Source organism: Rutilus rutilus, assembly GCF_951802725.1.
Source record: "Rutilus rutilus genome assembly, chromosome: 25".
Classification (NCBI taxonomy): domain Eukaryota; kingdom Metazoa; phylum Chordata; class Actinopteri; order Cypriniformes; family Leuciscidae; genus Rutilus; species Rutilus rutilus.
Genome location: NC_140229.1, coordinates 8721903 through 8749096, shown reverse-complemented (window position 1 = coordinate 8749096; position 27194 = coordinate 8721903). Strand labels below are relative to the sequence as shown.

The window sequence follows — 27194 nt, the reverse complement described above, 5'->3', positions numbered from 1 at the left end:
ATAAACATTCACTAATGCAGGGAGCAAGTAATAGACTAACAAAAGTTCACATAACTAATCAATTCAGACATACAAGTAGCTTTTATAGAATTGCCTTAGTCAGAAAAAAACATTACTGATGTGCATCTTGAGACAAAACAATAGCACTGACATATTTGAAGATATTCCAGAGCAAGTTGCTTTCAATTAAAACAGCTCAAACAAGCATTTTAGCCTGGGGCTAGGCTTAAGCCTTGTCTGTGAAACCGGGGGTTAGACTACATAAACATCGGCTCACATCACAACTCTCAAGTGCATGAAAATGAGTTTCTCAACATCTTCTGTGACAGTGTGGAAGGTTGAAATGTTGCACAAGGCACAGCCAAACAAGCAAATATCACAGCGGTAACAGAGTCCCCGGGCTCACTGATTATATTGCTGTCTGCTGTTTGATCCAGCATTGCTCATTTTCTGTTTTCATCCTGGTTGTACAGAGACTGACACACAAACATGTAGAGCGCTCAGATATCTGATCAAACACAACAAACCTTTTTTTAATCAGTCACTACCCTGAACTCAAACTTTAAGAAGCTAGTGCAACAGTAAAGTTGGTAAAATAAAATCACATAAATTTTCTCATTGACTGTTAGAGATAACATAGAAAACGACAGATTTCCGAGGTTGTTACACAATGTTCTTTGATTCTAAATCATTCTGCATTGCGGTACAAGAGCTTAGTAGTTAGTGCCTACTCTATAAAGCATTGCGAATTATGTGATTGATTCAAACTCCCATTCAGTCAACTTAAGATACTTGAATATTTTGCAATAAACCTCAAATAAAATGGTATTTTATATAATGATTAATAGTCAATAGTTTCATAATACTGATTCTTTTCTTTTTTTCTTTCTTTTTTTTTTATTTTTTTTATTGGAACAAAGAACACAAAGTTATCATGGATGCTACAATATCAGACAGTATCACAAAATAATTCCAACATCTTTATATACAATATCACACTTTCCTCAATGGTTTACATACATAATCCATTTTTCCCACAACTTGTTACATTTGTCCAGTTTGAGCCTTAATATAAATGTAAGTCTCTCCATACTGTATATTTCGTTAATGATCCCTAGCCATTGATCCTTAGTTGGAGGGTCAATCTGCAACCATTTACGGGTTATTGCTTTCCTACTGCTTGCTAACAATATTTTTAATAAATATTTATCCTTGTCTAAAACATTTCCTGGTATTTTACCTAAATATATAGTAGTGAACGAAAAATCAACCTCTACTCCCAATATTTTCCCAATCTCTGCCACTACTCCTTGCCAAAATAATTTTATTTTTGGGCATGCCCAGAAAATATGATAGTGATTAGCCATCGGGGTTTCACATTGTCTCCAGCAAAAGCCACGGCTCTGTGAGCCTGTATGAAGTGCTGTTAATTTGGGAGTTATAAAAAATCTTACTAAATTCTTCCACCCAAATTCCCTCCAGGATCTTGAGTTTGTGGTATTTGCCTGTATCACACATATATCTGTCCAGTCTTCATCTGTTATTTGTGAGCCAGACTCTTTCTCCCATTTTTGTTTAATGTATATTGATGAATGATTCTTGGAAGCTTGCATACTTCCATACAATCTAGAAACCAGCTTTTTGTTATCTTTTAATGTGTACGCATTTGAGAATATTGTAATTAAATTATGATCTTCTGGCAATGTACTTTTAATTTTTTTGCTAAAATAATCTCTGACCTGCAAATATCTATAAAAATCCTGCTTTTCTAGTCCAATCATAATACTGATTCAACGGCGTCATTTATAAATGTTTATGGAGACAAATGACTGTGGAAAATTTGAATCAAGAAGACCACTAGAAAAAAGTGGTTGGTTATTGTTGCACCCCATATTGCCTAAAACCTAGGAGGTCTATAAAACCTGAAGCTAGAAAGCTAATGGCAGTCGCTCGCCCGCCAAATGACCACCTGGAAGTAGAATATATGACCTTCCATCAAACAAGTACCAGGCCTTATAAAGGTTAGAGGTCATTCTGACTGTGTAGACGTGCATTAGTGAAACGAGTCTCTGCGGGGTCCCTGACTGATTTATTCCAGTGATTTATGGCACAGCACTGATAATTCACTTACCAAGAGAATCATGCTCTATTAAACCATCACTGACCTTCACACCTTCAGAAATCTCACACCCACAGTATTACACTGCAGGATCGCTGGACTGGAGGAAATTCTGTTGAAAAGGGCTATAAATGTTTCATTTAAGCCTCGGGTTTTATTATTTAAGAATATGTCTATAGGAACCATCTTAGCAGCTTTTTTCATTAGCTGATCTTTATGGGAAAGGGTTGGCAGCTGGCCTGCAGGGTTGGACTGGACCTGGCTGATGCATTTTGTCAGCAGTTTGAACAGGTTGCAGAGAGTCAAGGTTTATTGTCTCTGCGTTCTACGCGGTAGATCTACAATAACATTGAGACGGACGCAAAGATCACATCAATGTTTCTGTGTTGCTGTCAATGCCAATGTGATATAACACTAAGTATATAGTGCTATTGGGTTCATGGACATTTGTAAATAAATAATAAATGTACACATTAAATCTTATTTTTCAATCTGAACATGAAATATGAAAGAAGCGTCATACCAGGTGAGCACACTGATATATTGCATTGCCAAGGGCGACTAACAAAATTCTCACTGACTCACTTAAATCTTCCTGTGGATACAGTGTTTGAATTTATTATAGTGGAGAATTTCTGAAGACTGGTGCTGAAACAGTCCTGGTAATCTATGGAAGGATCATTTGTCTATATACCCTACAGTATTCATTCCATCTGCTCTGCTAATGAACTCTGGAATTAAATGGCTAATTAATTTGTGCTTTTAAGCAGTTTCAAGTTCTGAAACATATGTCTTTGGGGGAATCTATGATCTCAACACTGTAGAGACCATTAAGACATGAATAATACAAATGGAGTATTTTTAGTTAAGAATAATTCTTTCACATATTGCAAATAGTTTATGTCTCCCATCCCTTCGGTTGTAAACAAAGAAAGCTGTTAAAAAACGATTAGGCTCTTTTTATCATGATTCCTGAAGTTCCCACGTTCCTCTCAACGGTAACATCAGTCAACAGACGACACACATTCCCTGCACTTCAAATGGGGATCCAAACGGGACCTACACAGCAAGAAGATCAGCGCGTATTTATTGGGGGAATAATAAAGTAAATTTATATTGACTTTGTCTGACAATGGACACATTAAAAGACCATTATCTAAAGCAGAAGAAATCCATCCTCAACCCAGAGAGAAGCTATGTTAATTAGCTTCGGGACTGCCGTGATCAGCAGAGCAACAGAGAGGTGTTAAATCACGGGATTCTAGTAGAAGTTTAAACTCGCTGAGACTTAGGGATTTTATATGTGATATTAAAAGATCTATGAAACAATCCAGCATCTGCCAGAATAACATAAAACTCATTATATAACAGTTAAAGGGATAGTTCACCCAAAAATGAAAATTCTGTCATAATTTACTCACCCTGATGTTGATCCTGTATGAATTTCTTTCTTCTGCTCAACACAAAAGAAGATATTTTGAAGAATGTCGTAACCAAACAGTTGATGGGCCCCTTTGACTTCCATAGTATGGACAATTCATCAAAATATCTTTGTTCAGCAGAAGAAAGAAATTGAAAGCGGTCGAGAGCGTCAAAAGTTTGGCCAGTTCTAAACTTAATGCAAATATCAAGCGAAAAACGCAGGCAGCAGCAGGAGCAGTTTTACGAAGAATTCGTAACTTCCGTTTCATGCAGACTTTAAGATAACAGCAGCACGCTTTAAATCACATGGATTATGATTAGCTGTGTTTTTAGCGTTCATCACCTGTAAAAAATAAAATAAAAATCATTACGGTCGTGGTGTGGAATTCGTTAACGATTTTTCTAAAACTTTATGCTTATAGTTACTGTAGTTCTCGTTCATTGTGTGTACGGGCTTTTAATTCACGTCCTCCAATCTGATTGGCCTTTGTAGAATGGCATCTCTATGCGATTCGCTTGTCAAATTAAGAAACGAAGGTCTGACTATTATTCGTTCAATTGGAATTTGAAATATGCATTATTTTACAATTACTAAAAAAAAGTATAGGAAGAATTTAAAAACCTAGCAAATCAAACCAACCCGTTGGCCAACATTTCACTTCTGGGAACCAGAATAAAGCATGCAAAACAAATCATGCATCACACATCAGTAGGCCTACACAGAGTGACAACAGCACTCTTCTAGAGCGGTATACATCTAGAACTTCCTCTGACAGATGAAATCAATGCTCCATAAGCTTCTTCCAGCTATACACTTTCTTTAATACTCACCAAGAGACAAAGCAGGGGAGGCTTTGAACCGTAGTGTCCTGCAGGTTTAACTTTTCCACTGAAGAGTATCATATCAGTGAACAGGGATCAGAACAGAGAAGACATATACTGTGAATGAGCCCAAACACAAAGCAGTGGGAAATCCCTGCATGCCTCTGCTGTGCGTTCCCACAGCGCCGTTTATCTAAGGGCCCCCTGGAGACTCCAGGGATTAAATACTATTCTTGTGTTTGCACACTGTGTTCATTCTACTCTGCTAGACAGATGTTCTTTTAAACCATGGAAAATAAGCTACATTTTCTTAATACAAAATAGTAACCCTTCTGTTATCATAATGGTGAATGAGGATATCTTTATATGAATTTAAAATTATTTACAATTTTACACACACAGACACACGTTTGTTTCACTATATCAATGAGGAGAGACTTCCATTGATTTTATATCAGGTTAATGATATTTTATATCACCCCTACCCCTAAACACAACCCTCAGAGAACATGTGCAAAAAACTAGATTTAAATAAAAACATGTTTTGGCTGATTTACAAGCCTTTTTAATTAGTGAGGACCAGTGAATTGTCCTCAATAGTCGGTTGTTATAATATTTCACTATAAAAATGAGGACATTAGGCCACGCACAAACACACACATATATAATGAAAACAACACGTTCACACAATTATTAGTCAATAAGACCCATTATACTTTCTGTATATGCCAGGATTCTAAACCTTATGTTTAAAAGACGTAAATGTTTCAGGCAGTTTGTGATAAAAGGAGAGGAGTTATGATGCCCTATGCTATTTTATTAGCTTTCATAAGAATTTTGGATGGGATTAGATCAAGGAAATGTAACATACCTGGAGAACAGTTGCTTAGAAAGTACACAACATGGATACTGCCATCTTGAACAGCCAAATCTGAGAAACAATCACCTGAGCTGTAATTGCCATGTGACTGATCAATCATATTAGAACTTATTAGACATATTAGAACACATTAACTGTCTGTTGCATATTACACAACAAATGGCAAGAACTGGCTGAATCATCCATCTCTATTGTACTTCCAGGTATACGGCTGAATCTGTACCCTACTGACACTCTTTAGCCTTCTCTGTCAGAAATCAAGTTCACAGCCATGAAAATGGATCAACATCTTTTATTTACAATAAAATGAATGCAAAACTCTTTCTTGCATATATATTGCTCTTATATATAATTTTTATTTTACTGCATAAGCCACTGCATAGACAAAAAGTCTCTTGTTTGCGTGAATTTTCATAATAAAAGTCTTATTTTATGCATAGAAAAACAGGTGGACACAAACACACACACATGCACACACCACACATACCCACAGACAAAACATCAGAAATTATTAAACTCCCATTAATAATACATTTTGGCTGAATTAAATTATATAGTACTAAATTATTATATTAACTTAAGGGGTATAAATATCATTTAAGGCCCAAACATGATGCACCCCCATATGAAAATAAACTCAAACGCTGCCATTAAGAAAACCAGTGCTAAATGAACTTACTCTGGTTAACAGAAGCTCATCAGCTCATAAAGAAACAAAGGAGAGAAAGATAAACACCCTATTTAATTAACTGCAAACTACAGTAAAGCTCTGCTAAGCAGTTCACTCAAGCAAACTCAAGGCAAAATTATGTCATGAAGCAGTCACTCTTAACCCAGTGGTTCTCAACCCCGGTCCTGGGTCACCAACACTGCACATTTTGAGGATCTCCTTTGTCTGAGACACTCATTTCAGGTCTTGAAGTCTCTACTAATGAGCTGATGACCTGAATCAGGTGTATTTGATAAGGGAGACCTACAAAATTACAGTGTTGGGGGTGGGGTGCCAGGACCAGCGTTGAGAACCACTGCTCTAACCATTCAAAATAACATTACACATTACACTTTTTCACAATATATTACTTCATTTTCTTTGAGTGGTTGTCGACAGAGATGTGAGATCTAAATAAATACATGTGCCACACAGCTGCAGAGAAAATACTGTAAAACACATGGTATATGGAGACCAGCGGTGATGAACTGTCCGAAGTGAGTTCGTACTAGGGTAGATGAGAGGTAAACAGAGGCATTTTTCAGTGCATGTGAGCAGCAGATCAGATCTACGCAGCGCTTTCTGAAGGTTGGCTGTCACCATTGCTGTCTTTAAGGTTAGTTCTTCCAGTTTGTGTAGTGTCTTTCTCTGGTCCAGTGTTGTCTTCGTCGTTTTGCACTGAGTGCAGTCTGTAGAGAGGGGGGCTGGAGGAAAAAAAGACAAAAGATTTTTTAGAAACAGGAAATAAGCAGAAGATAAAGAGAAGGTTACCGCCACACACTCAGTGCAGACCTGTTCCTTGCGAGAGGTCAAATGTGCTCAATGCCATGCACAGATCGATAGCAGGACAAAGGTCATGAGTGAATGTCCCAGACTGCTCACAAATGCACATCTGCAGTAGTGCCCAAAATATCACTCTGTTTTTAATAAGGTCCTGCTGAATGATCAGTTTAAACTCTTGCAATATCTCTAAAACTTTGTGTACTTTAATGGTGGCTTGCTACGTTTTCCTGGAACACCTTTTGTTGGTTCTGGAACAAAAAGTCCTAACCCTATCCCTTTACTTATCCTTTCCTAAGTACCCAACATATTCCTAACCATTACCCCTAAAATTAAATGGTTGATAATGATAAGGTTCATAAGGTTCTGCAAGCTCCAAAATAAATGTCTAAGTCTAACTTACCGCAAAGATCTGATTGATAGCATGTGGTTCCAGAACCAACAAGGAACATGTCCTACTTGGTTAAATCAAGACAAGCATTCTTGTGTTAGTACTCTACTGTATGTGGGCACAATTTGAATCTGGCTGTGACATTATTCTAACCCCAAACCATGCTTAAGCTTCAATGACAGGGCATGCTTCTCCATCCAGCGGCACAAACGAGATCATTAGATTTCATTTATTGACAGAGCTTATTAAAACTGTAACACTGTTTAGAGTAGAGCCCGACCGATGCTGATATTAGGGAGTAAAAAAAGCCCGATATCGATATATCGGCCGATATTATTTGTGTGTATATTATAATACAGGAGCAATAGTATGTGTATATTATAGTACAGTACCAGTCAAAAGTTTGGACACACTTTCCCATTCGTGTGTAAAAACTTTTGACTGGTACTGTATATAGAATACAGTATACATAAACAGAATATATATGTAAACACATTTTTTGCAATGATCACTCAAAAATATATAATGGAGGCAGGGTGAATGATAGAATGAGAATGATACATTTGAGCTGTATCCAAACTAGTTTGCATTGCATGTTCTATTCTATATTATATTCTAAATACTTTTGCATAATCTTCACTAATGACTTTGTCGTTAACGTCGGCAGACTGATAATCGGTCGGGCTCTAGTTTAGAGTTTAACACACTGCAGAACACATCATGCGTTTGGAGCTTCTTGAGAACATCAACTCTTTTGACTGGCCCATCCAGAGTCACCTAATAATGATCCTTATTCACTGTCAGGCTTGTAGAGATACTTCATAACCAGGCTGTCCATCTTCTTCTTCTGTTTCTTCACTTCTTTTTTGCTGGAGGGTCGTTCATCATCACTTTCCGGACCCCCTTCAGAAGTTTTCTTACCCGGGGTTCTTTTAACGCTGTTCGAGCTGCGATACGAAACGGTTGATGCAGAGCCTGAAGATGATGATTCAGACTCCGATTCTGATTTGGAAGATCCAGATTCTTTCTTCCTTGAGCTTCTGGAACCTCTCTTTTCTTTCTTTCCGGAACGCCGCCGAGTGTGACCCTCATTGGAGGAGCTGTCGGACTCAGAACGCCTGCTCTTCTTCTTGTTCTTTTTCCTGCTGCTCTTGGAGCTAAAGGAACTTAACGAGCTTCCAGAACGTCCAGAATCTACAGCAGAACCTGAAGCGGAGCGTCTCAAACTCGACCCGCTGTGGCCCAGACCTTCATCGTCCTTGTCTTGCAGCAAACTCTTGATGTTCTTCCTTTCTTCTTTCTCTCCTGCACCACCACCTTGCTCCTCTTCATCTTCATCTGAGTCTTCTAAGCTACGACGTTTGAATTTGATTGGCTTGAAGCTCAAGACTTCATTAATAGCTTTTTCTAGCTCGGGGTCCAGGTAGTTGCGGTGGCTCACAGGTTTAACATCAGAGGTGTCCAGTGGGTTCTCAGAGGAGCGTAGTTGGGCAGGAGTGGACAGACTACGGCCCACTGAGCGTGGACTGTATGCGGCCACACTCACAGAGTCAATATCATCATCCTCATCAACATCATCATTATTCAAACGAACTCCGAACTCACTAAGTCGAGTGCTGTGAGCCAGGGAGATTCGAGACCCGACGCTAGTGCTCCCAGGACTACGACTTCTAGATCGTTGCCTCAGACTGACACTCGTTGACCCATAATCGCTGCGGCTGTCATCCACCCAAGAAGTACTACGTCTTAAACTGAAGCTGCTCACACCAGACCGAGCATCATCATCTTGGTCCATCCCGCGGCGGGTGGAAGCTCGGCTGGGGGCCACCGAGGACACCATGGACTCCTTGTCAAATTCTGGACTGCTCTTGGTCCATCGACGGTCTAGGCCTTTCCTGGCCCTGCTGGTAGCCTCTGAGTAAGCCTGGGAGATCACTGAACCCCGGTCATCCAGGTCATCACCAGTCTGAGGCCTGTCGACGGATTTGCTTTTAGCTTTGCGTAACGACAATCGGTCAGGCATGTCCGGTTGCTCCCGAAGGGCGCTGAAGAGGGAACTCTCATCCTTCTGATGGGAGCGTTTCCTGTAGCTGAGCGAGCTCATCACAGACACTGAACGGCTCTCGTCTGACTCTTTTCTTACTTCCTCCTTCCCCTCTTTTCCCTCTTTCACTTCTTTTATATCTTTCACATCAGCATTAGCGGCATTGGGGTGTCTGAGACGAACAGAAAACACATTAAAAGCGGCAGAATTGCAGATGATCAATGAATGAAACAGGATGATACCCGTGAAAGAGATAAACATGAATTCAAAGAATGAAAGAGATTTGAGAGGTAATTTAGGAGCATATTTTACACTAACCCAAGGAATAAACTTAAAAGGATTAAACTCCTAATGGCAGTTACGTAACAGTTCCCTACTAATACTACCGAGGAACAGAACAGTAACAGCAGCTCCTGGTGAGACAGTCATGAATCCAAGACTGTCTTGAACTTATTAGCACTTCTCACAGATGGAGAGGTCATATGCAAGTCTTGGCTGGTTCTTTGGTAAACCACATCAGTATCCCCCCCCCCCCCCAATGTTCTTATCCTGTAAAAAAGCCGCCAATTCTCTTTGAACGAATGTTCAATCAGCTCTGCACAGAAAACTTTGAGGCAGGGATTATTCTGGTCATAAAACTAACAAACATGATAAGGTAACACTTTATTACACAGTCCCTGTTACACATTGTACTTACTATAGTAATAACAGTAAATTATGCATAGTTACATGCAACTAACCCTAAACCAAACCTTAACCCTAACCCTAATTATATAGTAAGTACATGTAGTTAATTACTATTACTTAGTACTTAATTGTATAATTACACTGTAAAAAAGACACCTTAAAATAAAGTGTAACCCATGATAATATTAATTTAGAGTTCATTAAAGAATAGACAAGAAAAGTGATTTAACCAAACTAAAACACATCAATAATTCTCTGTTTGCACATTTTGGACTAAATACTCTAGGAACTTGAAAACTGCATGAAAGTTTAGATGATTATTGCTCACTCCTGACTGTAGTTATGGAAATATGTTATAATATTAATATCATAAACAAGTCTTAAAGAACACATAAATGGTTTGACAAAAGGTTTTCTGTGTTGACAGTTCCTTTTGAAACATATACTGTATTATATACTGCATTATATACATATACTGTGGGATATACTGTAAAAAGCTTGTTCTTAATATAGCCAGTTTTTACATTAGTTAGCGCCCAGCAAAAACTGACAGCTTTTACTATGGATGAAACCAATGAAGACACTTTACATGCACTTATGGAGAATTTCTCACTACAAGTCTGTAGTCTGTAAATGAAATGCATATATCTGCTAAAAAAATATTTTGTATAACTTGACAGGGGTTCACTAGCATATAGATAACGTTTAGCACACTAAAAATCACTAAGCACATTTTTTTGTCACTTAAGCCCCTTTCACACACAGATTCCGGAAAATACACGGATAATGTGTCCCGGGATCATTTGTTTGCATCTCAGCTTCAGCGCGGATAGAAATGAGCTCCCTGGTCTCTGCTTCATTCCAGTTTGCAGACATTTTTTCGTTCTTTCTTTGTTGATGACGAACACAAACTTTTTTCTAAGAGCAACAGAGTCACACGATAACTACGTCATTGCGATGGCACTATGACACACCCCTTACGGCATTGTTCCTGGGTTTTGTTCACACAGGGCGCGTTCCGGGACTGATCCCGGCAATGTTACTAGGTCGCCATCCCGGCATCGATCCCGGCATCAATCCCGGGACGTGTTTGCGTTCACACAGAAGGCACTCTAGCAATTTTACAGTAATTTCCCAGGACCAACGCACTGTGTGAAAGGGGCTTAAGTGTTTAAAGCTTTCAAATGATCAATTAAATATTCACCTGTACTTCCAAAGTAACAACACAGCCTTCATTAAATGTAAACAAACTTGTCACTAGTTCCCCAGCATCATTAAATGTGGTTTAATTTATCCAACTCTGAGGCCTGCTAAAATGATCTAAAGCCTTGAAATGAAACTCTAATATGCAACTAAAGGGGTTTCCATACTGACCTGGTGGTTTTCTGGGTGCCCTCATCCGTGAGCGTCTTAGTGGATCCTTTGCTTTTGGAGAGCAATGACTTCACCCCATCCACTCGGTCCTCCACCTCAGAGTCCATATCGGATTCATCTCCACTGATAACAAGAGAAGCTCAATCAGACATAGCAGCTGACATAAAGGTCATTTCGGCTGGTCAAGACAAGGTTGTGATACTTCAGTTAGTTGTTAGTGCCACAACAAGTGGATTCAAAAAGTACATCGTACTTCAAAGTCAGATCTCTTACTGCATTCTCTCTGTGGAGATCTGTGAATGCAGTGGCACATGTCATATCACTACCATGAGCCTTTGCAGTAAATATTACTGTTTATACCAGGCTCTACTTTTAAGAATATACACTAAAGCTTATTCAAGCATAAATGTTTAAAAATTGCACAAATGCACAATCAGGGATGTCATGAGTGCATTGGATTTAGGCTGCAGCTGTTTGTGGAGAATTTCAACTTACCGTCACGCACAATTTAAAGCTTAAGCACACACACAGCTCACATTCTGATGCTAATCGACTGTGACAATCAGCTTTTTTTGGTTGCATATTGCAGTTCCACCCAATTACAGCAAATCAACCGAATGCAGTGGATTCCCCCCTTCCCAAATCCAAGCAGTTACACTTGCACACCAACACACATAAACACGTAACAATGTGCTAAACACAGTTAAGTAGCAAGATGCACTAGGAATTCATAGAGCACCTGGGAAACTTTATGCTGAATCATAATTCAGGGAGTGGAAACTTCTAAGTGCATTCATTTGGTATTCATTTAGTTTCTTTGTGTTTTTCACTATATATAGATTTCCACATCTATTGACAAATTACCAATTTCCCTGATTTTTTTATGCTATTTCCATGACTTTACCAATTGGATAAAAAATGTGAATTATTATTATTTTTTTTAAGATTGCACTCACAAAGAGCGATTTGTAGCTGATTAAATATGTCAGAGCTGAGCATAACTAGAAAAAAAAATCCTATTCACTATAAAAAAATCTATATTTTTGTAAAAAAAAAAGTAGAAATTCTAAATAAGTCTAGAAATCCCAATTTTTAAATATATATAGATATTTCCATGAAATTATGAAAAGATGGCTATGAGTAAAATCAGATGAGCAATAATGATAGTGTTAAACATGTACAGCACATGCTCATGAAGACAGGAAAATGCTGCTGTATTATCAAATGACTTATTGGACTAATGAATCAATTTCAGCAAAAAAAAAAAAAAAGATAATATTTTCCATGTAAGACTTCATATGGTTTGTTGTACCGCAGATTAACACAACAACATTTTCCACATGCTTTTACAATTACAAACTCAAACCAACAACAGATGAGAAACAAAGACCATTTAGTATCCTCACGTTTTGTTCTTTCTTTTCTGATACTTTGTCACCATGTCTTGTAAACTTCCAAAAAAAAGGGGGGGAAAAAAGAGGAAAATAAAGGAGAAAATGGAAAATGAGTACATTGTTGATCCATTAAAATAAAATTGGAGACAGGAAACAAAAGAAGAAAAAGAAAAGCAAAAGAACTGAAAAAAGTGCACGTCAACGAAAGTAACATGCAGTGGACATCCTGATCAACTTCAGAGAAAATGTTGCCATGGGAACATGACAGGAGACTAATCCTCATACCTGTTGATGAGGTCGTCATCTTCATCCGTCTCCATTTCATCTTCCATAGCGGCCTGCAGGTCCCCAATCCGCTTAAAGGCCAACTTCAGATCTGCTTGTAAGCTCTGATTGGCTGCTTCCAGACTTTCAATATCCATTTCCTGTTAAAGGTCCAACCAATCAAAGTTATGAAAAATGACTGCGGTTTTAATACAGTAACCATAGTGTGTTTTATAGAAACCATTTTATAGTAATGAGGAGCCATCCATGGGTTTTACCTGTGTCCTTACAACAAATGCCACAGTTAAAGGGATACTCCACTTTTTTCGGAAATAAGCTCATTTTACATCTCCCCCAGAGTTAAACAGTTGAGTTTTACCGTTTTAGAATCCATTCAGCCGAACTCCGGTTCTGACGGTACCACTTTTAGCATAGCTTAGCACAGATCATTGATTCTGATTAGTCCAGTAGCATTTCTTTCAAAATGACCAAAAAGTTTCAATATTTTTCCTATTTAAAACTTGACTCTTCTGTAGTTAAACCGTGTACTAAGATCGACGGAAAATGAAAAGTTGCGATTTTCTAGGCTGATATGGCTAGGAACTACTCTCATTCCAGCGTAATAATCAAGGAACTGTGTGTCTGTACCATGGGTGCAGCAGGCGTAATGATATGACGCAGCGCCTGAAAATAGTCCCCAGCTCGGTAACTTCTTCCAACGTGACCGGGACTAAGTTTGTCTAACCTATTAGACCTATTTTCAGGCGCTGCGTCATATCACTACGCCTGCTGCACTCATGGTACAGCCGCACAGTTCCTTGATTATTACGCTGGAATGAGAGTAGTTCCTAGTCATATAGGCTTAGAAAATCGCAACTTTTCATTTTCCGTCGATCTTAGTACACGGTTTAACTACAGAAGAGTCAAGTTTTAAATAGGAAAAATATTGAAACTCTTTGGTCATTTTGAAAGAAATGCTACTGGACTAATCAGAATCAATGATCTGTGCTAAGCTATGCTAAAAGTGGTACCGTCAGACCCGGAGTTCGGCTGAATGGATTCTAAAACGGTAAAACTCAACTGTTTAACTCTGGGGGAGATGTAAAATGAGCTTATTTCCGAAAAAAGTGGAGTATCCCTTTAAGCTATGGTTGCTATGCAAGAACTATGTCAATTTTCAATAAAAGGCTGCATTGTGGCAGTTTCTCTTCATTATAGTTGCTATAGTGATACTAAAGCAATCTCCATCCTGCTCTGGAACTCACCAGCTCATGTTTTTTGCGGCTGGCTTCGGTTTCTTTCTTAGACAGTTCGGTCATCTCCTCCTTTATGTCCCGGATCTGCCGCTGCATGCGCTTGTTCTGATCCTTCTCCCGGTTTTCGCTGGTAACACGCTGGTCTCGTTCCTCAGTCATCTTCTCCAGATTCTCCTTCAGCCGTGTTACAAGAGACTGGAGGTCGAACATGGACAGATGGAGAAGCCAAAGATGAGAGCTCATTAAAAGAATGAACTGTAAATGAATGATGGCCATTGTGGACGTTGTTTTAGCTCCCAATTCACTAAGAAAATTATGCATGGAATAATTTGTTGTGCTCGGTCGTTGAATGAAAACTAAAATTAACATTAAAATGAACTGAAACTAAAGGAAATTTACAACTAAAAAACTATTTTTTTAGAAACTAGAACTATAGCCCTGGTTCAGTGTCTTGCTATGAATTAATTGAATTTGTCATACAAAGTGAGTCGCACACATGACTCACCTCTAGACGTTTGGTCTGGGTCCTCTCATATTCTAGTTTGGTCTCCAGTTCGCGGATTTTGGCTTCCTGACGGCTGACCAGAGATTTCTCCACCATAGACTGTTCCTGAAATTCAAGTTGTGACTGCAGGGAGTGAAGCTGCCGAAAAGAATAAAAACACACAATGAGGTCACATTCAAGAGCACAAGTGACCGACCCACCGCAGTTCTCTCACTGCTTTGGCCACTAATCAATATCCACTTTATAGTGAAGGAAATGGTAAATGAGGGGATAGAGGTCGATTTCGGGCTGTGTCAACTGTGTCATCCAAAAAAGGAAGAGAGCGTCTGCTTTTTTAGTGTATTTGAGGAATTTTTTGGTACCTTATCCTGGATCTCTTGTTTTTCCTTCATGGCCTCCTCCACCTGGGTTTGCAGGTCACTGATTTGTGCCAGATCTCTAGTAGACTAAACACACACACACACATAATGTAACACAAAGAGTTAATTTTAATTCTTAATCTGTGCTATAGTATCTTAAAGGTATAGCAGAGGATTTTTTACTTCCGGGTGGATCACCTATACTATTGGTCCTCCTAATTGTCAATCATTCTGGTGAATCAATCAAACTTTTCAAAAAGTGGAGAGGGCGGGTCTTATCTAAAATTCGGAAAGATCCTCCACTACACCTTTAAATGTTTTTAATGGCTGATATAAATGTTGATATATATCTCTGTCTGTCACGTTCTCCAATGTTGCATTTATTTGATCAAAAATACTGTAAAAACAGTAATATTCTGAAATATTACTACAATTTAAAATAACTGTTTTCTGTATTTGAATATTGTAATTTATCCCTGTGAATTTTCAGCATCATTACTCCATTCAGTCTTCAGTGTTTCTTGAGCATCAAATCAGAGTATGAGACATCCTTCAGAAATCATTCTAATATGCTGATTTGATGTGGATTTTTGTGGAAACCATGATATATATTTTTTCAGGATTCTTTGATGATAGAAAGTTCAAAAGAACAGCATTGATTTGACAAATACAAATCTTTTACTGTCATGTTTGATCAATTTAATACATCCTTGCTGAATAAAAGTATTAACTAATGTTAAAGAAGTTTCTTCTGCTCATCAAGCCTGCATTTATTTGATCAAAAATACAGAAAAAAATGTAATATTGTGATATATTATTACAATTTAAAATAATTGGTTTTCAATTTATTATATTTTAAATTATCATTTATTTCTGTGATGCAAAGCTGAATTTTCAGGATCATTACTCCAGTCTATCACATGATCCTTTAGAAATCATTCTAATATGATGATTCATTATCAAAGTTGGAAACAGTTCTGCTGCTTAATATTCTTTCATAACCTGTGATACTTTTTTAGGATACTTTGATGAATAAAATAAAAAAATGTTTTAAAAATAGAAATCTTTTGTAACAACAATATGCACTACTGGTCAGTAATTTGGGGTCAGTCATTTTTTATCTTGAAATAAATAAATACTTTTATTCAGCAAGGATGAGTTAAATTGATAAAAAGTGATAGTAAAGAAGATTTATATTATTAGATTTTTTTTTTTATAAATACAGTTCTTTTTAAGCTTTTATTCATCAAATATATTAGGCAGCAGAACTGTTTCCAACACTCATAATAAATCAGAATATTAGAATGACTTCTAAAGGATCATGTGATAGACTGGATGTCACATGTGACACTGAAGACTGGAGTAATGATGCTGAAAATTCAGCTTTGCATCACAAGAATAAATTATTTTTTAAAGTATATTCAAATAGAAAACTATTATTTTAAGTTGTAATAATATTTCACAATATTACTGTTTTTTTTTTCTGTATTTTTGATCAAATAAACGCAGCCTTGATAAGCATTAGAGACTTCTTTCAAAAAAAAAAAAAAAATCGTAATGTTTCCAAACTTTTGACCTGTACTGTATATATATATATATATGTATATGTATATGTATATGTATATGTATATGTATATGTATATGTATATGTATATGTATGTATGCATGTATGTATGAACAGGATGTGAGGTCACCTGAGCCACTGCTGCTTTGTGTTTCTTCATGAGTTCGTTCATGTCCTCCTGATCCTCCTCAAAGCGAGACTGCAGGTCATTCTTCTCTCTCTGCAAACGACTTATCTGCTCCTCCAACTGAGTTAGACAGAACAGACAGGGTTGGGTGAGTCCCTTAAATAGTTTATTCACAGGTTTTCAAGGATGAGGAAACACATCCTGTCAATGTTGGCAACCGTCTGAATTGACAGCTTCTACCATGTGACAGATAAATACTGCACCGAAATACAGTTTGACTAGACGCACAGCTTTTGACATCAACAACAAATTATGTCTTTTCATTCCTTTTAAAAGTTACAAATCCTATTTATTTAGCATTTTATTATTTGTTTTTCCCTGCTCTCTGTGACCCTTTTTAGAGCAGAATGATCTTTTTGACCAAAAAAACAAACATTACTTTTAATAACAGAACACTTCTGGAAATACTGTCACAGCAGCACTGCAACGTTTTAACAACTATGCCATTTTAGAGTAAGAACGAGAGTGGGACTAAAACACTGTCATTACACGCAGTAATTGCATATTTCTGGTTAAGACAGTGACGAGGAGATTATACCCTTAAACTCTCCTATTTGACATCATCTCCTCTTCTTCATAAGAAATAAATCAAAAGCACACCACAACTGAGCATTTAATTCTGACTGAGTAACATGTTTCTGGGTTCTTGAAAGAGCCTGTAGAGTGATGAGAGAGAAAGGGAGTGCTTTCAAATGAAGAAAGATTCAGAAAGAGTAATCAGAGAGGAGTAAAGCTGCACTGATTTTCATTTCATCTCCACCCTTTTTTCTGTGCTCAGCAAGGTGAAATGTGAAGTGACAAAATCGCAGCCAATCAGAACATATTTGATGTTTAAAATTCCATGTGGAGCAGGATTTGGATCAATGAGATTTTACAGTGGGCGGGGCCAGAGAGCAAGACACTGCAGGAATGAAAACCAAGCAACTGTAAAAAAGTCTTGTTGCCGGCCACAGTCTGTTAGGGCAAAAACTCAGATCAACATGGAGGAGACAGGATTTAACGCTTTATCATGTTGTGCTTGGCTAGGACACCATGATTCTTTACCAGAGGTTTAAAGTTTAAACTCTAAATGGTTTTTCCATCAGCCTGAGCAGGAAAATGACTACATGCTCGTTACTTCTCTCTACCCAGCAGTTTGATACATTTATTTTGCTCTGTTCACATATTACTCAAAACAAATATATTGCCTGACAAAAGCTCTGACAGATCTGTTGGACAAAATTTTAGCTTTCTTACATAGGAAAACATATTTTCAAATGGCACAATCTCTCCTCTATAAATTTCTAAAAGAAACGGTGATGAATTTGTCGCATATAATGACTAATCAATCAATATCACGTAGTTAAAGGGGATATATGTAAGAATCTTCAGGTATTAATTGCTTTTTGTATTGCCAAACAGCTTGTAATGAAACTTAAAAAACTCGACCTTCCCTGACTTCCTAGGTTGTCTATGAAAGCCTGTAGACTGGTTTTTATGTTAAGGACTCTGGCCGGTTTCGATGGGGAAAATCAAAAGGATTTGACGTTTACACACGCTCCCGAGAGCCTCTCTTCAGTTCAATGACACATTAAATGAATGCTTAATGTTCAGGATAATGCAGAAAGGGCTATTCTGTAGTGTAATGTAAATTTGTCATGCAAAGAAAATGGATTCATTCACACAGCCAGAACGAACTATAGTCTATAGTCTCAAACATACTTTATAATTAAACTATCATAACACATACCCACATCACTATGATTAGATGCTTTCTTAACTGCTGTTTTCTCACCGCTGTCATTTTTCTTGAGCGTTTATTTTGTTATTGTTAAAAGCGCGCAGAACATATTTAAAGGAACCGTATGTAAGAAATGTATTTCAATTAATCATAAAATGGCCCTGATATGTCACTAGACATTAAGAAATCATGTTCATTTCAAATACTTATATCACTGACAACGGTAGTCCGGCCAGGATATTGTCATTTAAAAGTGAAGTTGCAGCCCTCAACTGATGTTGATGTTGTCATGTTGTGTTTTGGCCTGAAGCGCCACCCTCCACCTATCTACCAATCACAAAGTCAGTAGTGTTTCGGCATCCGGGTTGCCAGCTCTGCTCTAGTTACCACTGCTGCAGCTACAAACGTTCCTGCTGGATCCTGCAGCCTATCTGGTAACCTCGAGTCAGGGGGGAGGGGATACACCGCTCTACAGTAATTTGAAAGTGATTGCAGTACCAGTTTTGGCCACAATCTTCCATACGGCTCCTTTAAATAATCATCTAATTGTCGCTCTCAGCAGCGTGGACGGCATCTAAATGTTCGTTAACAGTATATCGCTGCAAAGGTATATCCAACTTCTTTTTATTTCTAAGGAAAGAAGGAAAAAGAACTTCACCATAGTATATCGGGGCTTGAATCTCGTTTAGTCTCTAGTACGTTACATGTGCACGAGTGCGAGCACGAGCGGTAAGTTGCTGGCTGCAGTTCACTTAATGGCCACTGGTGTCACTAATAACACAGGTTTCTGAATTCTACATATAGCCCCTTTAACTGCTCAATAACTGGAGGAACTAAATGAAACTAGTGAAACATCTGAAAATGTGGTTGAAAAGGTGATAAATGGTGTTTATGAAGATCTTGTACCGTTTATGAACAATGAACGGTTCGAACAAAATGAACAAAAATAACTAACAAAATCAATCAGTAAACAAATAACCAAAAGAATCAATCACCAAACGAACAGCCTAAACAATAATCAAACAGTAAACAAACGAACATGCAGTAAATAGACAGGTCAAAACATTCTTTACTGCATGATTAAACAAACGTATGATTAAACGATGAAATCTTGTCCTGTTCATGAGCAAGGAACTGTTTCCAAGTAAAACAGAATTCAACTCACAGACATCTTGGCTTTGGTGATGTCATCCATCTGGATATGAAGGTCTTCAATTTCCAGCTCCATGGACTTGCGTGCTTTAACTGCGGCTGCGCAGGCAAACTCGGACTCCTCCAACTTAACCAGATACAACATAAAAACTCATTCGCTCACATGAAGAAATTAGTCCTATTTGATCTATCAATCCAGTGAAGGACATAAATTGTAATTTCCGCAGCTTGTGATTGTGATTCTACCTTGTTTTTGAGTGCGGCGATCTCTCTCTTACTAGGCACGTTAGTCTTCAGGTGGTCCAGCATAATCTGAGCATCAGCTAGAAGAACTTTTGTGCGCTTCAGGTCCTTCCTGAGACGTTTCTCTGTCTCTACATCCTTCTGGCCAACCTGTTATATGGTGTAATACTGTGTTATGTTTTGCTGAGCGTATTGTATGCTATCTGCAATATTTGTGTTGTGTTAGTACCTGTTCCTGTGCAGTCATCAGTTTGGATTCCAGGTCTCTCTTTTCTCTCAGAACTCTCTGTTTATCATCATATTCCTCCTCTAACTGCACTTCCATCTGCTTCAGCTACACACACACACACAGCAAAAGAGCCATTAGGAAACATGGAGGTCTCAAATTGTGAGAGACCTATGATAGTGTTCAGATCCTGTGTGCTCACCTTCTTACTGCAGGACAGTCTGATCTCCTCCACCTCCTCATCTTTACTGTCAAGCTCTTTAGAGTGTGTTTGTTTCAATCTCTCCATCTCCATTTCCAAACGAAGTTTAGCCTAAATCACACACACACAGATTACATGAGGTTAACTTGATATTATCCTCTGCAAAACTGCTTCCAAGTTCCTAATTGCAATTTTCCAAGCTGGAAGTCAGAAAGATTTGTGTCTAAGATGTAAGATTGTTTTAAAGATTTTCATCTATTATTAATATTTTACTTTATTTCAGCTTTATTTCAATTAACGGAAATTATTGTAATAGTTACAATAACACAGACTGCTATTCAGAGTCGCTATCCGCCTTTTAATTTCGTTTTTAGCTTGTACCTGCTCCAGCATCTGAATGGTTCCAGCCTGTTCATCAAGCTCCTCCTCTTGATCTTTGACCTTTGCTTCCAGGTCACGCAGTTGCTTCTTAACCTTTGCAAGTGAAGCCTCCTCTTTGGACTCCTGAGAGGAGAGATCCTGGACCTCGGATTCCAGCTGCTCTACCTTCACACTGACCGTACACAGCTCTGTGTCCTTCTCCTATTATTTAAAATTATACACATCAGCTGATGCTTTTATTCAGAGCAACATGCCATAGAATTATTACAGAAATCTGAAGTTAAGTGTCTTGCTTAAGGACACAAGAGAGAGTGACACACACTTTTCGATCTTAGTTCTCACCTCTAGCTGTTGTCTGAGTGTAAACATCTCGCCCGCCAGCATATCTCTCTCTCGGGCCAGTTTCTCCCGCTGGTTCCTCTCCTTCAGTAGTTCTTCTTGAGCCTGGTTCTTCTCCACATCAAACCTGTCAGAAAATTCAGAAGATAAACAAGCATTGAGCAAAGTAATTTCAACCACAGTATGACGGGAAAAAACATGATAGTCTGCTCATATCTACAATGGGCATAAACTATCAAACAGAGATTCAGTCAGTAGGCACCAGAGCAAACATTTCCTCTTCTGCTACTTATCTTGTGGATTTTTTTGATTTGAGTAATCTGATCTTCCTTTTCCATCTCCAATTCTACAGATGCTGAAAATGTCATGCATTTTAAGGTTTAGATCCAGCTCTAAGTCTGATCTGCTAAGCTTTAGTTATGAGCAACATCAGCCAAATACTAAACACAATTCAGCCACATGAAACAAAAAACAAGCAGTCTAGCAATACACAAACAAAAAACAGCAATCAGACAGTAAGCAAACAGCTTAAACAACTAAACAACAAACAAAAGACTGCGATCAGACAGAAAATAACAGCTTTAAACAAAGCAACAAACAAAAGAGTGATCAGACATTAATCAAACTGCTTAAACAACTAAATAACAAACAAAAGACAGTAATCAAACAGTAAACGATTTGCTTTAACTAAACAACAAACAAAAGGCAAAAATCAGACAGTAAATTAAATGCTTTAACTGAACAAAAAAATCTACGAACGAAAACGACAAACAAAAGTAATTAAGACAGTAAAAAACTGCTTAACTAAACGACAAACAAAATACACTAATCAGACAGTAAACAAATAATCATACAAGAGCCGTATGTTAAACATATAATTGTTTAACATAAATTGCTTACTGTTTGATTAAACAAACTGTATGATTAAACAAACGTGTGATTAAATGATAAGTAAACAAACAGCCCAAACAATAAACGAACAGCCCAACTAATCAGAAAGTAAAGGAACTGTTTAATCAAACAAACAGTAAACAAAGAAACAAAAACTAAACAGACAGCTCAACCTTTCAAATTAGACACAAACAGCCCATACAAACAAACAGTAAAAAATGGCCGAAACAACCACAGAGTAAACAATTGAGACTGAAAACAGAGACTGGTGTGTGTGTGTGTGTGTGTGTGTGTGTGTGTGTGTGTGTGTGTGTGTGTGTGTGTGTGTGTGTGTGTGTGTGTGTGTGTGTGTGTGTGTGTGTGTGGTCCTGGTAAACCATACATTGGGGGACTTGTTTTGGCCCCCCAGAGGAAAACAGCTTATAAATCATACTAAATTATGTTTTTTTAAAATGTAAAAATGCAGAAAGTTTAGGGGTAGGTTCAGGTGATAGAATATACAGTTTGTACAATATTGAAATCATGATGTCTATGGAAAGTCCCCATTTATTTAAATACAGTTCCTTGTTCATATAAAGGACAAGATTTCATAGTTTGATCAAACGTTTGTTTACTCATACAGTAAAGACTTTATTGAAAACAGTTTATTGTTTGACCCATCTCTTTACTGCATGATTGTTTGTTTACGGTTTGTTTTTGTTTTTGTCATTTAGTTGTATAAGCTGTTTGTTTACTTTCTGATTGTTTGGGCTGTTCATTTGCTGATTGATTCTTTTGGTTTGTGTGTGTGTGTGTGTGTGTGTGTGTGTGTGTGTGTGTGTGTGTGTGTGTGTGTGTGTGATTGGCTCTTACTTCCTCTGTTTTCTCTCCAGCTCATGGTTTCGCCCCTCTTGATTTTCCAGGTGCAGTTTGGTGTCTTGCAGTTCAGCCGCCAGCCGCTGGCATTTCTTCTTCAGCTGCTGGACAGATCGTTGGGACTCCTCCTGGTCAGCCTGTAACTCTGCAAACTACATACAGAGAGAGACAGGAAAGTGAAGTTTATAAAAGTCTAAAGATTCTGAAGTGTTGCTGGTTTCCATCGTCAGAGAGTTATTTACTGTATTGTAGCAGAGTTTGAATTCAGATACATTTCACATTGTGTGTATAGTCTGTTTGGCAAGCCTAGTGTGTGTGTGCATTGTGCGTGTGTGTATTTGCCTTGTTATACTAACTTTTCTCTCCAGGTGTCTCTTGTTCTGTTGTTCTGTCTCCAGCTTGTCATCCATCTCCTGGTGGAGTTTTTTCTTTGTGAAATCCATATCCCTGATGGCACGTTCATATTTTAACCTCCATTCACCTCCTGATGTGAACAAACACACAGAGACAGAAAGTTTTTTTTGTGTGTGTGTGTGTGTGTGTGTGTGTGTTTTGAGCAGTTTTTTTTTTTTACCAAACTAGCACTCTTTCTGTCCCAGCAGCCAGGGAAACCATTCCTACTTCTCTAAAAAACTGATATGTTCTTATTAAAATGAAACATTTTGGTAGTCAGCTTCTGCTGCTATCTGATTGGTCATCTAGCTTGTTGTTTTGTTTTTTTACCAGAATCATCATCGCCATCGTTGTCCATCTCGCCGTTGAGTTCTGATGCACGGAGGAGTCTGGCCTCCATGATCTCCATCTCCATGGACTCCATCTGTTTCTTCACAGAGTCAAACTTCACCTGAGTTTCAGAAAAAGACAAGAAAACGGTGTGTTCTACAGCAGCCCACTCACAAAATACACTCCTACCACAACCTCCTCAGATTATAAAAGAAAGTTTTTTAACTATAAGATCTCTCCAATAGATCTGACCAATCAGAGCAGAGTAGGCTCGCGGAAAGGAGGGGGTTTAGACAGACTAAATCGTCGAACAAACCATTTTTAGACTCTTCGAGAAATGAGATGATGTGTAATGTAGATTATGAGAAAAGTTACGTTTTTTTTTTTTTTTTTTACCATTGACACATGTAAATCTATTGTAGAAGACCTCCAAAACTAAATTAGAAAACCTAAAAAAAGCCTTTATAACCTTTAATAGGGGCACTTTAAATATTCTACAAAAAATCCATAAAAGGTTTTACTTTTTTTTTTTACTAAAAATTTGGGGTTAAATTAATTTTTTTGCAATTTCTATGATTTAAATCCAAATTCATATTGGTCTGAATAAACCAATTTACTAATATGAATCCGTTTCCAACACTACATGTAAAAGACATTTTAGATGAATGTGTTCAATTATCTACTCAGTATGCTTGGAAGTAAAACTGCACATGCAATATAATGTGACAAAATATAGTGATGAAGTGTTTTTGTAAACTATACCACTGGAAAAAGCTCATTATTGGGAAAAACTACACTATTTTACTGAATTTACAGTTAACTTAGTAGCATCTGTCTTCCTGAAGCATGGAGGACATGTACCTGCATATCCTTCATGTCCTTCTCCAGACGCAATCTCTCGCTTGTCTCCGTCTCCAGCAGCTGGGATGTAGACTCCGCAGAATTCCTCTCATCTGAAAGCTCTGCCGTCAACTCCGTAATCTACATAAACACACATATGCATTGGTTTTTCTAATATGGTCGAGGCTTTTAATTGACTTCTACTCATGTATTATCAACTCCTCAACTTAAACCTAACAGTCACAGAAACCTTCCTGCATTTTTACATTTTCATTAAGACATCACTTACTACATTTATTGTCTATCAAAACGGTTTTCAAATAGGTCAAATAAGAGGCTTGCACGTCTTACTCTGCTCTCCATTCGATCCGAGGTCAGCCGAAGCTCGTTTCTTTCCTTTTCCACTTTCTCCAGCTTCAACTTCAGATGCATGATCTCCTCCTACGAGTCAAAATACCAGCAAAATCTCAAGCACAAAACAAAATTGAATATTTAGATAAGAAAAAAAACATATTTGGTCTGAGTTGGGCTAATATTGTATGATCTATCTGCCTTCAGGTGAGTTCAGGAAGGGGCCAGACAGCAATGCTGCAAATGCTTTGAGCTCGGATTGAGATGACGGCTTCAGGAATCAAAGAGATTTCTCAGCTCTGACGCTGATGCAACAAAAGCTCTCAGACCATGTCATCTTTAAGGCAAATGCACCCACACACACAGATAAACCTTTGCAGTCCATTGTAAGTTGAAAGAAGCTTTACATAGTGAGCAAACTGGGACATGCAATAAAGAGTAATATGGAAAGACTCACGTCTTTTCCTCGAATCTGTTCTTCGGTGAGCTGAACCTCTACTAGAGGCCGTACGGTGGTGAAGAGCTTCCACCAAGGCCAGTCCTTCACGCCATGATTCTTCTTAATGTTCTTCTGGACGCAACGGATGGCCAAATCCTGGATCTGAGAGATAGAGAGGGGTTTTTATTTATCGAAAGGAACACAAACATTTAAATTCTGTCTTCATTTACTCACCCTAATGTTGTTTAATTATAGCACATAAGTCATCCTAAGTCAAATCTTTTGTGCTGTTTTTTTGCTGGCCCATTTACTGACATGAGTGTGAGTGAGTGTGAAAGACGTGTGAATGACACGTGGATGAGTAAATGATGACAGAATATTCAACTATTCCTTAATTTCTGCAATATGTGAGTTCAGAACAAACAGGCTGATGATACAGATCTCCATCTGTGAATGACATGACAGTCGCATTAACAGCGTGGCATGAAATTAATAATGTTCCTTTGCAAACACAGACATAAAAGCCACAGAATGACTTTGATATGTCATTTTTGAAAAAGTACTGAAAGACTTGTCAACCAAAACTGTAAATTTGATTGGAATGAATAAAATGCACTTAGAGGATTTTGTTCAGAGGCCTGATTGCATGTCATGATCTCAAAGTGATTCGACTATAATGATACAGAGATGGCGTGATAATAATTATAATACTTCTAGAGAAACTAAACAGGAAAGCATTTAAAGCTGAAGTGTAATATTTTCAGTGTTGAAATATTTTCTACCACAGTTTATATGCAGAGACAACTATAAACGAGTGATTTGTACATTTTGTGGTGCTTTCAAAACATTATGTAGCTTTTTTGAGCTGCCCAACAACAACATTGGCTCTACCACTGGTGCGAATTGGGGGTGGGACTATCTGTTTGGCTGACCAATGGGAGACAGGGGAGTGTTTTTGTGATACTGTGATACTGGTGGAGCAGAAAAGACATGTTTTACCTTAAATTAAATCTAATCAACTCTATAAATGATCACCTACTCAATACTATCTGGTAGTAATTTATGTCAATGAACAGAACATTATATTTTCAAGTAAAAATCTGTTCTAAGTAATGGCTGTTGAAAATTCAGCTTTACCACCACAGGAGTATATTAGAAAAGAAAACAACAGTTATTTTTAAATTGTAATAATATTTCACAATATTACTAGCCTGGGAAAACCCAGACAACTTCCGGCAAATTTAGATTTGCTCTGCAAGTAGTCTGGCAAAGAGCTCATTCAAGCCCATTTCTAATCCGTCGAAATCGCGGCACCAATCAGAAACATTGGGGCGGGCTTTACACAATGACGATCGCTCTGATTGGTTTTAGGTCTATCCAATTTGAGCGACGTCCATTAGTGAAGCGCACCAACTTTTAAATGCATTATTATATTCAAATTGCAAACACATGAGGACAGTCTCCATGAAAGACCCACTGGCAGATGAACGTGCTACTACATTTCTCTCCAAAACAGTGGGAAATTAAATTCGATATAATAGAGGATTTTAACTGTGACAAGATGATTGACAGGGCAGTTCCGTCCGATAAAGATGACGAAGTAGTATGTCCCAAAGCTTGCCTACTTTTTTGCTACACATTCAAAAGTAAATACCTTTTCTTCACAAAAAAAGTACATACTTTTATGGCGTAGTGTAACTTAGGCGAATTGGGACGCAGCATATGGCTTTACACGATGACGATCGCTCTGATTGGTTTTAGGTCTATCCAATTGCGCCCAGAGGTCCGTTGGTGACGCCCCTTTGGAAATGAGTTATTAATGAAGCTTTGCCAGACCATAACTCAGTTACTACTGAGAATGGTCTGGTTTTAACCAGGCTACAATATTACTGTTTTTACTGAATTTTTTATCAAATAAATGCAGCCTTGGTGAGCATAAGAGATTTCTTACTCGAAAACATTTTAAAAATCTTACTCACACCAAACCTTTGAATCTTGTTGGAGAAATAAATGTTGAGATTCTGTATGATTGACATTGCAATTCCAGCACAGGACTGAAGCAAAACAGAAAATTG

At 37.9% G+C, this 27194-nt stretch overlaps 1 protein-coding gene across 2 annotated transcripts in view; it reads right to left on the bottom strand.

Annotated features, from left to right (window-relative positions):
* Positions 1 to 5522: 5522 nt before the first annotated feature.
* The window catches only part of myo18aa (myosin XVIIIAa), a 52420-nt gene continuing 30748 nt past the window's right edge, over positions 5523 to 27194 (bottom strand). The window contains exons 24-44 of one of the 2 annotated variants that reach the window (XM_084400261.1): positions 25138 to 25281; positions 24681 to 24770; positions 24351 to 24470; positions 23490 to 23610; positions 23123 to 23250; positions 22764 to 22918; positions 21024 to 21147; positions 20682 to 20882; positions 20301 to 20411; positions 20102 to 20206; positions 19876 to 20022; positions 19643 to 19756; positions 16701 to 16817; positions 15010 to 15093; positions 14648 to 14785; positions 14152 to 14337; positions 12908 to 13047; positions 12635 to 12679; positions 11229 to 11351; positions 7901 to 9339; positions 5969 to 6656 (exon numbers count right to left, since the gene is read on the bottom strand). In XM_084400261.1, the coding sequence (XP_084256387.1) occupies positions 7914 to 9339; positions 11229 to 11351; positions 12635 to 12679; positions 12908 to 13047; positions 14152 to 14337; positions 14648 to 14785; positions 15010 to 15093; positions 16701 to 16817; positions 19643 to 19756; positions 19876 to 20022; positions 20102 to 20206; positions 20301 to 20411; positions 20682 to 20882; positions 21024 to 21147; positions 22764 to 22918; positions 23123 to 23250; positions 23490 to 23610; positions 24351 to 24470; positions 24681 to 24770; positions 25138 to 25281 (3819 nt within the window). In that variant the 3' untranslated portion in view covers positions 5969 to 6656; positions 7901 to 7913. Of the gene's footprint in view, positions 6657 to 7900; positions 9340 to 11228; positions 11352 to 12634; positions 12680 to 12907; positions 13048 to 14151; positions 14338 to 14647; positions 14786 to 15009; positions 15094 to 16700; positions 16818 to 19642; positions 19757 to 19875; positions 20023 to 20101; positions 20207 to 20300; positions 20412 to 20681; positions 20883 to 21023; positions 21148 to 22763; positions 22919 to 23122; positions 23251 to 23489; positions 23611 to 24350; positions 24471 to 24680; positions 24771 to 25137; positions 25282 to 27194 lie in introns of both variants that reach the window. The other variant, XM_084400262.1, reaches the window with a different exon arrangement.